The 16,053-nt window shown below is 40.3% G+C and overlaps 1 protein-coding gene across 1 annotated transcript in view; it reads left to right on the top strand.

Moving 5' to 3' along the window:
• Akt (AKT serine/threonine protein kinase) overlaps nucleotides 1–15,730 on the top strand; it is a 72,374-nt gene extending 56,644 nt beyond the window's left edge. Inside the window, exons 12-14 of the mRNA XM_080268871.1 lie at nucleotides 1,901–2,044; nucleotides 2,752–2,916; nucleotides 15,404–15,730. Of these exons, the coding sequence (XP_080124997.1) occupies nucleotides 1,901–2,044; nucleotides 2,752–2,847 (240 nt within the window). The 3' untranslated portion in view covers nucleotides 2,848–2,916; nucleotides 15,404–15,730. The remainder of the gene's footprint in view (nucleotides 1–1,900; nucleotides 2,045–2,751; nucleotides 2,917–15,403) is intronic.
• The last annotated feature ends 323 nt before the right edge of the window (nucleotides 15,731–16,053 follow it).

Genomic DNA, 16,053 nt, shown 5'->3' on the forward strand with positions numbered 1-16,053 from the left:
TACCCAACTTCAGAGGTCTCCACAAGTCATACGGTACTCGAAGAAGGCTCAACAAACATCCCAGGAGAAAGCTGAAGGTATGTGCCAAATGCATATGTAATTTTAATATTCTAGGACTAATAACTGATTTTTGGCAAATATTTTTAGAGAGTCTGTTGAAGTGCGAATATGCCTGCGAGACACGCAAGTCAAGCTAAAACAACCCTGTGGTTTAGGGGTTAACCCCTGCCACACTCATTGCATCATATGGGGTGATATGCAAGCCACCCCTGGCTGCGCTGACCACGTCACGTGAGGTGGTGGGTCTCAGTACGGTAATTTCAAGCGCGAGGAAGCATCAGTGGTTTCCATGGAAACGTTGAGTCTCCCTATACGCCATCAGAGCAGTTGCCAAGCCCTGCCACACCATAGTTGCCAAATACCGCATATAAATTCAGTCCTTGTTGCCGAGCAATAGCGGACTGAGGCCCATCTATCTCCCGTGGTGCTGGCGACTTATCACCGCCCTCACACCCACCCAAGAGACATAAATTACAAAAAGACAAGGGTGATGAAGAGTTTGAGCTCAGAAACACATGATCTAATTACAAAAAATCGACTTAATATTAAAAAAGTAGTCCAAAAACAGTTACTCAGGGAAAGTAAGTGGATTGATAAGAATTAGCACATGGGGGTTAATGCACCCTATTCCACCAAAGAGGGATGATATCTGCTGGAAAATGGGCAGTTTGAGCCAGCAGTCCATGGGATTATGTCCAGATCAGCCTGGGGAACAGCAGCAGCAGTAGCAGCAGCCCCATGAATCACATGATGCATTTTTATTGGTTTATAGTTTGTCCTTTAATTTGCTTTTATGTTCTTACCCTGTCAAATTTTCCTCAGTGTCATACACAGAGTCTCAAACTCAGCCATTCCAACATGGTTCTCACATTCAATTGTGGAGAGGACTGGGATGCCAGTTGGTTGCAGAAAGTGAGAACACTGGGGATTGGGTTGTGAGAGGCAGACCGAAAAAGACCTGGGATGAGATCATAGAGCGTGACCTTGTGGATGAGGGACTGAATTGGGAGGCTGCCAGCGATTGAGCAGCATGGTGGAGAGGATGAGGATGACAGTTGGGTGCAGAAAGTGAGAAGTGTGAACATTGAGGATAGGGTTGCGAGAGGCAGACTGAAAAAGACCTGGGACGAGATCATAGTGTGTGACCTCGTGGTTGAGGGACTGAATTGGGAGGCTGCCAGAGATCAAGCAGCATGGAGAGCAGCCTTTAGGTAGCCAAGGCCAACTCATGCAAGCATATTGGAACCTTTATAACTGAAACTGAATGAAACATCTAATCCTTCATTCCAAAAGCTACAATACATGGTGAAACATTTTGGCCTCTCAGATGGAACTTGGATTCCATTGGCTTTAATGATGAATAAATGGAAGCATGGCCCATTGAATTGGGCAAACTGTGGCTGTCTGGACACTGCTACTCCTCACCCCACCCTAGGGTGGGAAAGGAGGTCTGGATGATGATGATGATTTTGGTGAACATGATAGTAGTTGGATTGATTGTAGTAGAGAAGTAATGTGAAGTTTGTAAGTGTGGATGCATATTCCTTTGAGGCGGAGTCAGGGTTTGTGAGTTTAAACAGTGAGTGAATGAGTGTGTGGACCATTTATCTTGGCAGATTTTTGGTAGTACTCTCTGTGTCAAATGTTTGTTGCTCTCTGGACCCACCTCACCCTGTCTATGGGCAAGAAAAGAGGTTGGGTTGATGATGATCTTTCTTGCTGGAACATAACCTTGTTCAAAGATATTTTGAACTTAATATTCAGTGATCTTTAGGAAGTATAATGTAGTGGTAAGTAAGGACATACTGTAGTGTTCTTATTGGCATTGTTTATGTTCCAGCTGACTCCACCATTTAAGCCTCAAGTGACCAGTGAAACAGACACAAGGTACTTTGACCGGGAATTCACTGGCGAGTCAGTGCAGCTGACTCCACCCGATCAAGTGGAGCATCTTAATGTTATTGATGAAGAAGCTGAGAATTTGGTGAGCATTTTACTATGGTTATTACAATACTGAAAGCCTTTACCCAGTATGATCTCCCTAGGCATATGATATCTTTGATAAATATTGGGTTCAGATGTGTTGAAATGAGACTCAACCTCTGCTTGGAAGTAGATGGTGGAGCAGTTTTTAGTGAGAGGGAAGGAAGAGGAAAAATGTCAGAGAGAATAAGAGGTATGGGAAAATAAAGTAGCCTTGCTGTGTTTGTATCTTGGCCATTCCCCTGTCTTGACATTCCCAGGAGAGAGCAAGGCAGTGGAATTGAGGAGGAGGAGGGTGGCTCAGACCCCACCCATATTGGTAGTTGTAGTGTGGCATCCATGTCATTAGGTCTGTACCAGTAACATATTGTGTAAATCTGGGGTTCTGAATTGTTGAAGTAGACTGGTGCTTTGTGACAGTAAGCACAGTTTTAATATATGGATGTTATTTCTACCTCACCCTATCCAAGAAGGAGGTCTGGATGGTGATGATGATGATGAATTTATATCATTTGAACAATCAAGGCCAAATGATGATGATGATGATTACCTCAAGACTAAACGTAGTTAAGCTGTAGTACTTTCATTTTGGACTTTCTGCCACTTTTTAAGAGTAGGATGATGACATAAGGATGAGGATGATGGTGATGATTGATAATGATGATGATTTCTAAGCATCATTAACCCAAATGTCTTTCCTTCCAACAGCCTTTCAACCACTTTTCATATCAAGACTATTCGTCGACCCTGGGCAGCTCCCTGGCTTCGAGCTTTAACTCATTAGGTGTGGCGGAGGAAGGGTGAAAGGGGAACTGGGAGGAGTTTGTACTGCTTATCCAAATGGCACCTGTACTCTCACTTAGTAATACATAGGTGGGTATCATGTACCATCACCAGCAAAAGTTTGCCTAATGTTTCACTTCTCACTTTCCTCTGCTGGCTAATATTCCTAAGCTGAGAGTGACTTGGTATATGCCTCTGCTCCTAGATGATGCTCTTTGATATCATGTGTCAGAGAGGAAAGTGGTGTACTTGCTTTGAAGTGGACATGTGGAATAGTAGGTGAACTTTTGAACCAGATTGTATTGTCACAAGCTAAAGTTCACCAGCGGCCCCTTGCCAGCACTGTGTTCTACCTTCCATAATTCTCCTCAGTGTCAAGAGAGTATGTGTCCCTCTTATACTGTTTTGTTGTGTTCTTCATATTGTTGCTGTTTCACATAAAACTTTTTCATGTACTAGCTTCCATTGCCACAGCCGGGAGCAAAGTGTTAGCAAACTTTTAATCGTGATAGTACAGTCTTGGGGTCATGTTCTCGTCGACTTAGGATTCTTGTATCTCTTCTTACACCACTTTAGCCTGAATGTGTACCAGTATTTTGTTCTTGCTGCTACCAGATGATTGTATTTAGTTTAAGAACCCCCTAGTAGAGGTACAATCTCTTCAGGTCATAGTCTTGTTGGCTTTGGAAGCTTTTTATCTGCCCTTTCCTTAACATCTCCAATACTGTACTTTCTTTGTTATTATTATTATTATTATTATTATTATTACTATGGTAGGTGGGGGTGCTCACCATCCACTGTAATGCTGCTCTCGGTAGTCTGCTCTTTCCTTTCCTTTATCCTTCTTTCTTATTCTCTTCTGTCTTTCTTTCCTTCATTCTTTCCTCGTCCTTCTGCCTACGGGTGACTTTACATTCCCTCTTCCGTCTTTCTTTCCTTCATTCTCTCCTCTTCCTTCTGCCTGTGGATGATTCTACACTGAGTGACAAGCCAAATGGTTTCCTGTACACCAGGAAACCATTTACTGCATTAAGTGGTAACCATATAGCCAAATTTTGGCGCCTGGTGGTTTAGTGGGTAATTACATCACTTCAGTCGGATTGAGCCGGTGAAGGTTTATATCCAAGGGGTGGTTGGGGTTTATTGCTCACGTAATGCCACTCAGGGATGAGTGAGGCTGATCACTCTTCTCATAGATGTCAGGACCAACTTGCCTAGCCCTGGGCCCCTATGCTCCTTATGGGGCAACGTAGGATTGGATGATGAATGAAAAAAATTTATAAGGTATTATTAGTATTATTTTTATTAATTATTATTATTATTATTATTATTATTATTATTATTATTAGCAGTAGTAGTACGGTACGGTAAACCCTCGATGTAACGAACTAATTGGGGGTAGGGGTGGGTCGCTATATCCAAAAGTTTGCTATGTACGAGGGGTCAGTATTTCTGAGTGATTACTGAACTCAGTTTGCTATATAAGGGGAGTCATTCGGTCCTACATGCTCATACGTAACCTAAACTAACTCTATGAAGTTTTACATGGAGAATTCAATGGTTTATGAAGTTGTACATGTAAATACAATACAGTATGAAGTTGTACATATAAATACAATACCTGTAATAAGAATACAGTATAATGTAGTACTGTTTCAGTACACATACTGTGCCAGGAAGGGATGCTGTTGAAGTACACTTACTGTTCCAGGAAGGGATGCTGTTGTCACCATGGGCTGATGCCTGAACTTCACCCTTATTTAGCACACTTTGTTTGCAAAATCCGGGGGAAGTTCAGTTGCAATTTGACCATTCATTATATCCGAAGTTTGCAATAAGAGGGTTTGTTATATTGAGGGTTTACTGTATTATTATTTATATTATTGCAGCCACTAGACTGTTTTATTCAGATTGAGAGTGCCTCCTAGCTAAGAAACATAAATACAGGCTGTATGTAACTCCTTCCCATTTGAAAAGTTTGTGCTGAAGAAAATAAAATTCATCTGGTAGCAATGAGGTACTGGAGAGAGATGCCTTCCTGTGCATCAGTATACTGTAATTGGCTGGCTCTGCTACCTAATCATTCATGTATCCCTCAATTCCCTATCTGTCCCCGGAAAGGAGGATAGTTGTCTGCAGCAAGAGGACAATCTTAGCTTACAGTTAATTGGGTTTGCATTCAGCTGAGCCTGGGATTACAACTGCTGCCACTAGGAGCAACCAGAGTAAATAACAAAAATTCATCATTGTTGCAAAGGAGTTAATCCTTAGACTCCTGTGGTTGACTTTAATTTGTGTGAGTGATTGAGACACTGTTACAACTCATTTGATCATTATAGTCAACCCCCCATATTCATGAGTGATGAGTTTTCCGTGAATGTTGGTGCGCATCAGGGGTCAGTCTTGAGTCCCACGTTGTTTATCATGGTACTTGAAGCCCTTTCACGTGACTTTAGAAACGGACTCCCGTGGGAATTGTTGTATGCTGATGATTTGGTTGATTGCAGAGAACGAAAGGGAGGCAGAGGAAAGGTTTAGGAAGTGGAGAGATGGTATGGGGCAAAAGGGTTTAAGGGTAAATGCAGATAAAAACAAAAGCGATGATATCTAGGGTTGGTGGCGGTACTGTCAAAGACGAGGGAGAGTGGCCCTGTGCAGTTTTCCACAAGGGCGTGGGAAGTAATTCCATCTTGTGCGGTGTTTGTGATAAATGGGTGCATAAGAGATGTAGTGGTATCAGAGGTAGACTGCGAGATAATGCTGATTTTATGTGTACGGCGTGTTGGGGTGAGCAGGTGGAGATTGTCAGACGTGAAAGGATTGAACTTGCTGGCGAGTCTCTTGAGTGTGTGGAAGAGTTTTGTTATTTGGGAAACATGTTGTGTGCTGGAGGTGGGGCTGGAGCTAGCTCTGTGGCTAGGGTGAGAAGTGGTTGGAAGAATTTCAGGGAGCTCTTGCCTCTCCTGACATTGAGAGGACTCTCCCTATGTGCTAAGGGGTCTTTGTATGCAGCATGTGTTAGAAGTGTAATGCTGTATGGCAGTGAGACCTGGGCAGTGAAGGAGGAAGATATTTGCTACTCAGACATACAGAAATGACAATGATTAGGTGGATGTGCAGTGCGTCCCTGGGTCCAAGGCCTGGAGGGGCTGGGTTTACGATGGAAGAGTTGAGAGGTAGGATGGGACTGTAGTGTATTGGTGTTGTGATGAGGAGAGGTAGATTGAGATGGTTTGGACATGTGGAGAGGATGGGGGATGGAAATTGGGTGAGGAAGGTGAGAAGTGTTAATATTGGGGGTGGGGTTATGAGGGGTAGACCGAGAAAGACATGGGACGAGGTCTTTAAGTGTGACCTCAGGGTTAAGGGACTGAACAGGGAGGCTGCAATGGATCGGGCAGCGTGGAGAGCCGCCATTAGGTGACCAAGGCCGACACATGCAAGCATGTTGGAGCCTTTACAAACGAAAACGAAAAATGCCTGCAGATGAGGAAACTGTAAATATATAATTGGCACCCCCCAGTCATAATTAACCCTTTCAGTTTGTTAACATAATATAAAATGTATCCTTGCTTTCTTCTGACAGTTTTGTTTAACTGAAACTTTTCAATATGAAGTGATTGGATATAACCTTCAGTTGCCACTTCACTAAATAAGGCTTCTGCAAAGCTAAGTAGCAAGTCTGTGAATACAGGTATTTAGAACTGACTGTACTCAAGTGTAGCAAGGTTTTTATATGTTTATGAGTTTTGAGTTTACAAGGGAAGATTGCAAACCTAGGACTGTATTAATAAACCTTTGTGAGTGTAGATCATGTGTAAAATGGTTTGCTTATACTTTATCTTCACTCTGTTGGTAGAAAATTTTATTGAGATAAAGAAGGCACCTTCGTATTAGAATGGTTAATGTTGGCTATACCTGACTCGTCCAGTTCAGAAGCTCTCCTAAGCAGGAAAAAAAAAAAAATCATCCAGAGAAAACAAGAAAAAGGTAAAGGTATAAATGACTTAATTGGGGTGTCTCAGGGTTTTCATATTATTTACACATCCGGGATTCCAAATAAATGAAACAAGTTTCTAATCCTTGAAATGCCGGTAGTTAAGTTGGATCTTCTTATGTTCATAGTATCTTACAGATCTGAGGTTCTGTTGTTTTTGTTGTAACCCCAGGCTTACCTAGACATGAAACCAATTAACCACAGAAAAACAGTCATTTTGGCTGGGCAATCCCATATCTTTGATTGAGGTATGTTGAAGTGTTGTGGGAATGGGGAGAGTTTGTGGAGGATTGAGGGGCATCTTTATAATTAGTGCATAGTGGATTGTGCTGTTTTGTTTTGTGAGAGGAAGACACATGAGTTAAGTGTGAGGTAGTGTGAGGGGCTGCAGTACAATGATGGTATAGTGAACTTCGTCTAAGTTGTCTTTCGTGTTTAAGTTGGAGCAGAGTAGAGGGGAGGTCACATCATACTGTGGTTGGATAAACTCGTGTCTTTCTGGGAAGGGCAGCTGCAGTAAACGTGTAATGCGTTTCATGATGGATGCTATTTTATTGGCTGTAGGTTTTGGATGGCCGTTGTGGTTGTGTTTGTATATACATTATATGTGTGTATGTAAGTATTCTGAGCGTGTATTTAGGTTTCTGTAGGTTTTAGCAAGATCTTAAGGTGTTTTAAGGAAACTGTTGACTGCAGCTTTACTGGATGTGGAGGATGATGACATTAGTATCAAATAAGTGAATAAACAGTATTCTTGATGTGACATTTAAGGAATGTGCATTCCAGTGTTGGTGTTATTGTGCTTTCACTTTGTTGTGTTGCTCTGATGGAAGTGGTTACATGAGTTACAATGAAGGATATAAGTGTTGAAGGCAGAATGCCAAGGAGCAGGCCTAAGAAGACATGATGTGAGGTCTTTAAGATCTCAGGGTAAAGGAAATAACTAGAGATATTGTTAAACACTGAGCAGCCTGGATAATAGCCATCAGTTAATCAATGTCAACACCTTTAAAAATGTCATAGTATACACCATAATACTGATGGAACTGGTTCCATAATGTGCTAAATCAACAAACTTTTCTTCCTGGATGCCGGTTGCATTTTAGTGTTGTTATTTTGTGTTTTCATGTGGGTATGAATTATTGCACATAGAGGCTAAGGAATATTTAAGAGTTCAAAATGTATGGAATACATTATACGAAGAGGCGCATGACAAGTGTTGCAGTTTATTTATGTATTTATTTTTTTTCATGATTGATGGAACAAATCATATCCTACATGTGTTTGAAAAGTGCATATATAAAGGAGGAAGAGAAAAGATACACATAGATGATATTGTTTGTCGCATGGAGAAAGGATGCGGAAGGCTTGAATGATGCATGAATGATTTGTTTTTTTCTATTTCACTGGGAATGCTGCTTGATTAGTTTTACTTTTGTGATTTATCAATGTTTCTGATTCCTTCCTCAACCTGTCTTAGACGGGAATCGTGGTTGGAATTGTGTCAGAATTCCTTACCGTGTTTGACTAGTCCCACATTAATCCCATTTCCATGAGGGCTCTCTCCCAAGCTTAAGTAAAGTAATGTGAAGGTAACAGTAATTTTAATGTCATTGTGCTGTAAATTAAATATTCCACTGTAAGTTCTTGGATTTATTACACAGGATTGGTCCTCAAGAAAATTATGCTAATTTAGAAGTTGATACAGTGATTATTAGAGAGAAGCTTTTCTCTTTCAGAGTGTAGTAGGTTTGTGTGTTGTGCATATTGTGTGTGTGTTGTGATCATGGTGTGTGTGTTTGTGTCCAATACATAGGCATGTGTTCATGTCTTGCTGTGTGTCTTGTAAGAATACAGTTTACTCCAGAGGCATTGTATAGCTACTAAAACATGTGAATAACTGTTTGTTTCTTATGAACTTTTAAGTATTATCTCAAGTTTACCCCTTAACTCCAGTGATCTGTTTTTCACTTTATACAATATTTTTGTTCAACTTAGGAGAACTCTTAGTTGTGAAGGAGTTAAGGAAAGCTTTACTATAGTATTTCTTCCATTTTGAAAATTCTGTCATAATTTGAAGATCATTGAAAATAGCAAGTTTAGAATTGAATGACATGGAAGAGTGCAACAATTGTATGTCTTCATTTATGTTTTATGTACAGTATTGTTATTTTATGCAATAGGGTTGCATGGTAGAACAGTTAAGAAGGGTCTTTTTTTTTTCCACATTGAATTACAGAATATCTGTATTGCAGTTTTGGTGGTAACTGTAAAGTTAGTTTGCCAGATTACCCCATTTTATAGTACCAGTATATACCAGTGAATGTTTTCACAAGGGTTTACATATGAGAGCTGGGTGGGGATTATTAATGATAATTATCATCATCATCATCATCCGGACCTCCTTTCCCACCCTAGGACAGGGTGAGGAGTAGCAGTGTCCAGACAGCCCAAATTTGCCCAGTCCAATGGGCCACACTTCCATTCACTCATCATTCAAGCCCCCGGCATCCTGGCTCTATCGGATACATCCAAAACATTCACCAAGTTCTGTAGCTTCACATAAACGTATCCGATTGAGTCAATCCGGACGCAGCCACGTTAAAAAGGGTTGCCAAATCCCTGATCATGCACTTCTTCTCACAACATTCATCCAGCCAACTTGATCTCTTGTCAGTTCCCTAGCCCCACCGACTAACCTCTCTTCCTCACACACTCATTCACCATATCTCTCCACCTTCTCCTTGGCCTATCTTGCCTCCTTCCTCCTTCAAATTCGCTCAGGTATACCTTTTTCACGACTCTGTGGTTATCCATTCTCTCCACGTGACCACACCACCTCAGCACTCTCTCTTCGACTCTGGTGTCCACCCAGTATGATGTTGCAGTGAATGGAGAGAGAGACTGGAATTGGTGAGAGAGTTCAAAAACCTGGGTACAATGGTAGAAAAGAGAGGAAAATGTGCAAAAGAAGTGGAAAGTAGAGTGACACAAGGAAGGAAGGTAGCTGGTGCAATGAAGGCCTTGATAAGAAACAGAGGCTTGAGTGTTGCAGCAGCACGAGCCTTACATGAAGGAGTGTTAATGCCAACTTTAACATATGGATGTGAGTCAGGAGTAAGAGCACTGGAGATGGGACTGCTGAGGAACGTATGTGGAATACAAGGAATGGATAGGATACAAAGTAATGTGATACATGGAAGATGCAGAAAGAAAGTCTGTGAACACCAGGATTGAAGAGAGTGTACTGAGATGATTTGGTCATTTGGAGAGAATGGCCAACAATAGAGTGGTGAAAAGGTATATCTGAGCGAATTTGAAGGAGGGAGAGGCATGGTAGGCCAAGTAGAAGTTGGAGAATGGATGAGTGTGTGAGGAAGAGAGGTATGGAAGTTGGTGAGACTAAAGGACTGACAAGAGACCAAGCTGGATGGATGAATTTTGTGGGGAGAAGCGCATAACCAGGGATTTGTCACCCCTTTTTAACATGACTCTGTTTGGATTGATAAGATAGGTATGTGTGAAGCTACAGAAGGTGGTGAAATATTTTTGGCCTATCTTATGGAGCCAGGATTTCAAGGGCTTGAATGATGAGTGAATGGAAGTGTGGCCCATTGAATTGGGCTGTCTGGATGTTGCTACTCCTCACCCTGCCCTAGGGTGGGAAAGGAGGTCCAGATGATGATGAATGATGAGAATAGTAGTAATTGATCTTTTGTTTCTCAAAAGTTCCGGTTCTTCTAAAGAACTGAGGCAAGGAGCTGGTGACTCCCACCCTAAATATCAGGACTAAATAATCAAGCCCTTGCTTTGTGCTCCTGATGGGGAAGTAAATTGTTGGATGATAGATACAGTGTACAGTAGTACCAGTTGTACAGATATTTTTATGATATTTAAGAGCTTATCCCTGACAATTTTATATAACTTTGGTAAGACCTTTTGTATAAAGATTGATAGGGATTGTTTTTAAGCTTTTCATTCAGTGGAATTTAAGTATTTCATTCAGTGGAAATGAAGCTGATGTTATCTGAAGTAAAATAGAAGTGTCATTGTACTAAATAGGATAAGTGATTTTGTGTGTGTGCAAATGCATGAATGAGTGCACACACATGGATACACATATGCATAGCCATCCATGTATGTATGTGTATGTCTTGTGTCCATGGTAAAGTACTGTACCATGTCTGCATATCAATTTGTGTATACTTTTTACTTTTCTGCTGTATGAAAGTGTATATGTATGTGTTTACAGATCTTCAGGCACTTCTGGAATTGGTGGTCTTCAGGGATGTTTTGGTGACGTGCATCAGTGCTTAGTCAAAATGTGGTTTTTACCTGCATTTCATTGCTGCTTTACTGTATGTTTTTATAGGCCCAGAGGAATCTGTTGAGTATCAATAGCCAATATTGGTTTACAGTACTGTACTGATGCCCAGTCCTTTCACAGAGAAATAGGTTGCAGACTAAGTTTGTTTTTACCATACAGGGGAGGGATTCACAAACATATTTACTGAGAATAACTTTGATTTGTTTTAGCAGGGAGAACTAATTACAGGAAGAATTTGCCTGCTTTTACAGTATTCTCGGCCTTCATGCAAAAACATATTTACTGTATGACAAAGTTTGCCTTATAATTAACGAAGGTGCTGTATAAATATATATACAGTAGCGCCTGGTGGTTTAGTGGGTAATTATTGCACTCCAATCGGAATGAGCCAGTGAAGGTTTATATCCAAGGGTGGTTGGGGTTGATTGCTCATGTAATGCCACTCAGGGATGAGTGAGGCTGGTCACTCTCATCTTAAATGTAAGGATCAGCTGCCTAACCGCGGGCTCCTACGCTCCTCATGGGGCAACATAGGAATGGATGATGGATGGATGGATGGATATATATATATATTGATCCCGACATTTAAGATGAGAGTGACCAGCCTCACTCATCCCTGAGTGGCATTACGTGAGCAATAAACCCCAACCACCCCTTGGATATAAACTTTCACCGGTTCAATCCGATTGGAGCACAATAATTACCCACTAAATCACCAGGCGCCAAAATTTGGTTATATGGTTACCACCCAGCGTAGTAAATGGTTTCCTGGTGTACAGGAAACCATTTGGCTTGTCACTCAGTGTAGAGTCACCCACGTGCAGAAGGAAGAGGAAAGAATGAAGGAATGAAAGACAGAAGAGGGAGTGTAAGGTCACCTGCGGGCAGAAAGACGAGGAAAGAATGAAGGATATATATATATATATATATATATAAGGAGGAACAGAAGGCATGAGAAAACTTCATTCCCCTTTCCTTGTCCTTGCTGCTGAAGCAAATCCTAGTTAGAAGAGGGAATTGTTCATAAGCTTGTTAGTGAATCTGGTTCCAGAATGTCCTCGTATTAAGTTGCTGTTTTTGAGATTCTTTTGTAGTTATTAAGTTTGAGGTGGTTGGCAGAAAATGGCCAGTTCAAGTTCCATTGCTCCCTATAAAGCCGATGTACCAGCTTCACCGTTAATTTACAGTACTACAGTCAGTTTTTCATCTAAGGGAACTGGACCACTCATATGCTGCATGTTAAGCCATGGTTGCACGAAATATGAAGAGCCTAAGTTATGAAGCAGGAATGAGTCTCCTTGGTTACTAATCAAATCAACCCTTGTATCTGACTACACTTGGACATCAGCTGGGTTGAAAGGGATTAGGGATCTCAGTCTGGTTCGAACAGATGCGCTCTAGTTGTATGGAGTAGCTAAGTTCTTCTATTGTGGAACATCTGAAGCTTATAATGACACTGTTTGTTACATTCAGTTATGTGGAGAAATGTATAGCCAATATGTTCGTAAAGATAATTGTGCCACATTCATGAGTGTGATCCTTAAGAGGTGGCTGGAGGTTTTTCGATCACCTGTAGCAAAACAAGGGAGTAGGCTGCTCATTCACTTGTATATGTACAGTATGCCCTTGTTTTTAGTTACCTTCCCTTCTCCGTGAAGTCCTTGGTGAGTTACATACAAATAGGCTGCCAGTGTTCCATTGGTACCTTACAATCCCACAAATCTGGTATGTATAATGAGAGTTGCTTGAATTGGACTACATAAGCCTAGTCGTTAGCCCCTACACTTGGCTGGGGAACTGTGGCATTGGATGCGATTGTTTTATTATTTTTTTTTTATTAATGAACTGAAAACCACATCAGTGTTCTTCTCTGTTAGCTGTTAACAACTTTTAATACAAGAGATTGTACCCCATGCTGTAAAAGAAATTATTTGGTGGCAAGAAGAAAATAAGTAGGACATCATCATGCAGAGGGGGTTAATGAAGAATGATATACAGTGTTAATTAATGACATCACCATGAGATGTCTTGATCATGCCGTAAAATTTCTATGGCAGTAATAATAATGATGATGAGCAAAAATAAACCAAGTTACCATGAAGCTGAAGGGGTTATGAAAATTGTTCTAGCTTTTCACATGTGATACATACATCACTTTACTAAAGGGGTTAACATTTTGTCTGATGCATGAATGGCTGTAAATATGGATCATTATTGAGTTGATAGGTCATACTTTAGTATTACTGTATATATGTGAGTTACAGTGGTGTCACACAATCATTTTTCATGTCAATTTTTTCCCTGGCATCTGTATCTTGGTGACATTATCTTGGCAACTTGCAGCTACAAACCCTGGGTTTCTCACACCTGGCATACCCTCATGTAGTGAAAATTTTAAATAATTGTAATTAGTTTGCCCACCTTTCTTTATGAATTTGTTAAAAATATCACATGTTGTTTCCTTCATAGAGTATTGTAGAAGCATGTAGAGTATGTAGAAGAAAACACTAAATGATACTAGTGTACGGCTTGGCTTCTCTTCGAAGTATGGCATTGTCTGGATGACACATCAGTCATCATTTTCATGGTTGAAGCTTCCAATATTGTATTTGGTAATTTTTAGTGTTAATTTTTAAAGTTAAGCTTGTAAATTAAATGTTCTTTTCATGTTGGGATTATAACTGCTCATTGTGTGTCAGAGGTGCATGCTTTCTGACACAACACACAAGGTGATGGGAGAGATCAAGGCTTCATCCACACAGGATAGTATGGTGGTTTGAGCAGTAGTCATCCCAGACACATTGAACTTTGAAATCATTCAAAGAATGTCATTACCTGCCCTGATGTAATTAATACTGTCTAGAAGGTAGAGATTAAAGAAGTACCATAACAAGGGCCTTTGCAGTCAAAGTTACTCGGAAAAGTTGCCAGCCACACTGAAAAAGTTATTACTAAGATCAAGTTGCTGGAGAAAATATACCAGAAAAACTAGTATTATGACAGATTTACTTATTACAGCATAAATATTTCTGTCACATATGGACAAACTTACATGTAACATTGCCTTGTGTTCAGAAATATGGTATGCAACATGGACCCTTTTAAAATAGGGATGTACTTTTTTATATAGTCATGCTATCCTAAGATGCTTTTATTAAGCTCTTAAGAGACTTTTAGATGTGGGGGGTTCAAGATACAGTTTTATAACCCATTCACTACTTTGATACTCCCCTGGGATGAGTAAAATTATCTGGTAGTAACAAGAACAAAATAAAAAGTATACCTTGAGAATGAAGGGGTTAAGCATTACATGATACTTACCATGTAGCACATAAACATACTTGAACTTCCCAATTATTTGTGATATATTCAGCATATATGTTATTTAGGGCTATTACTTCATCAGTTATGCAAGTCCTCAGAATAAGTTGCATATCATTATAGTGTTTTTCACTGTCAAGTAAATAATAGAAGCATTAAAATTCCACTGCTACACATACAGCAGTGACAGCTCTCACAATTTATGGCAGCAATTTTACGTAAAAAGTTGTGATGTTACAGAACAAATCCTTAACTTATAATGAGGACCACCTATACACAGACTGGTGGATTATAATGTACAACATGTGACAATATAAGATTTATACAGTTATTTTGTATCTTGTTACCATGCTGGTGGGTACTGTATTAACACTGCTTTTGTTTGAGATTCTTTGGTGAGATTTTGAGCTATATTCTCATCAGCAATGTGGCTTCTTAGCACCTCTTCCTTTGTGGTTTCTTTTGCATAATTCACTTTGCACTTTCTAATTTTTGTATGTTACTTAAAGACAGGATTATGGGAGCTTGAATGGTACAGGCAGTATCAGGGAACTTGAGTGAATGTCTGACTCAAGTCAGTGGGCGCTCTGTTGATAGTTCTTCCTCTTTTTTGCTTTATCTCTGTTTTCTAGACCATACTGCACCCCACCCTTCGTTGGGAAGAGGTCATGGCAGTGTATAATGATGACGCTGTAGGTAAAAACCATAAATAACACACACCATATCTGATACAAAAGGTGGTGGTGTATTATGGACATAGTATGCATAACTAGTATACATAAGAAAATCTATGGTACCCTAAACAGAAATAATATGGTAAGGGAGAGGTGCTAGAGAACAACCTAAAGTCAAGAGAATATGGCCATTGTAACTTTACCTCATTTTCTGCATAAAAACTCATAAACTGAAACCAAGATCAATTTTCCTTCCAGAGACTTCTCCAGTACCTGACTATGCTCTCCTTGGGATTATACAGGTTACTTTTATGTTGTGTTTATGTGGACTGTTGACTGTCTTACCCTGGTGGTATAGTGGTCAGGACACCCCAGTCAGAGGAACAGCTTTGCATAGGTGAATCTCCAAGAGGTGACTGGAAGTGTTCAGATCATGTAATGCTATCAGGTGAAGCAGGCTAGTCATCTACCCCTAAATGTACTGGACTACGGTAGCCTAGCCATGGACCCCCCCCATAATGGTGAAGATAAAGACTCCCAGGCACACCAGTTCCCCTAAAAAGTTAACCCCTTCACTCCTGTGACTTTGGCTGTCTCATGACTTTTTTTTTTTTTTTTTTTTTTTTTTTTTCCAAAGTAGAGGGGTTAGTTAGTCTTCATTATCCCCTTCATGCCAGTGGTGTGGTTTCCACTTTATTTTTGTTATCTCCAGACCAACTTTACTTAACTGAGGGGAGAGTTTTTGAACAGAGGAATTGGATAAGACCTTTATTGGTATTATTCGATCCTTTACCAAAACTTTTCCTCTAAAGCTCAATAAGATAATATGGAAGCAGCAGGAATTAAGTGGAATTAATGTATGTTGGCACAAGAGTTAACTGCTACTCAACAAGGGAGCTGTTCTGTTT

This window comes from Coenobita brevimanus, chromosome 30 (genome assembly GCF_032717465.1).
Source record: "Coenobita brevimanus isolate Jiangsu-jjx chromosome 30, ASM3271746v2, whole genome shotgun sequence".
In the NCBI taxonomy this organism is placed as follows: Eukaryota; Metazoa; Arthropoda; class Malacostraca; order Decapoda; family Coenobitidae; genus Coenobita; species Coenobita brevimanus.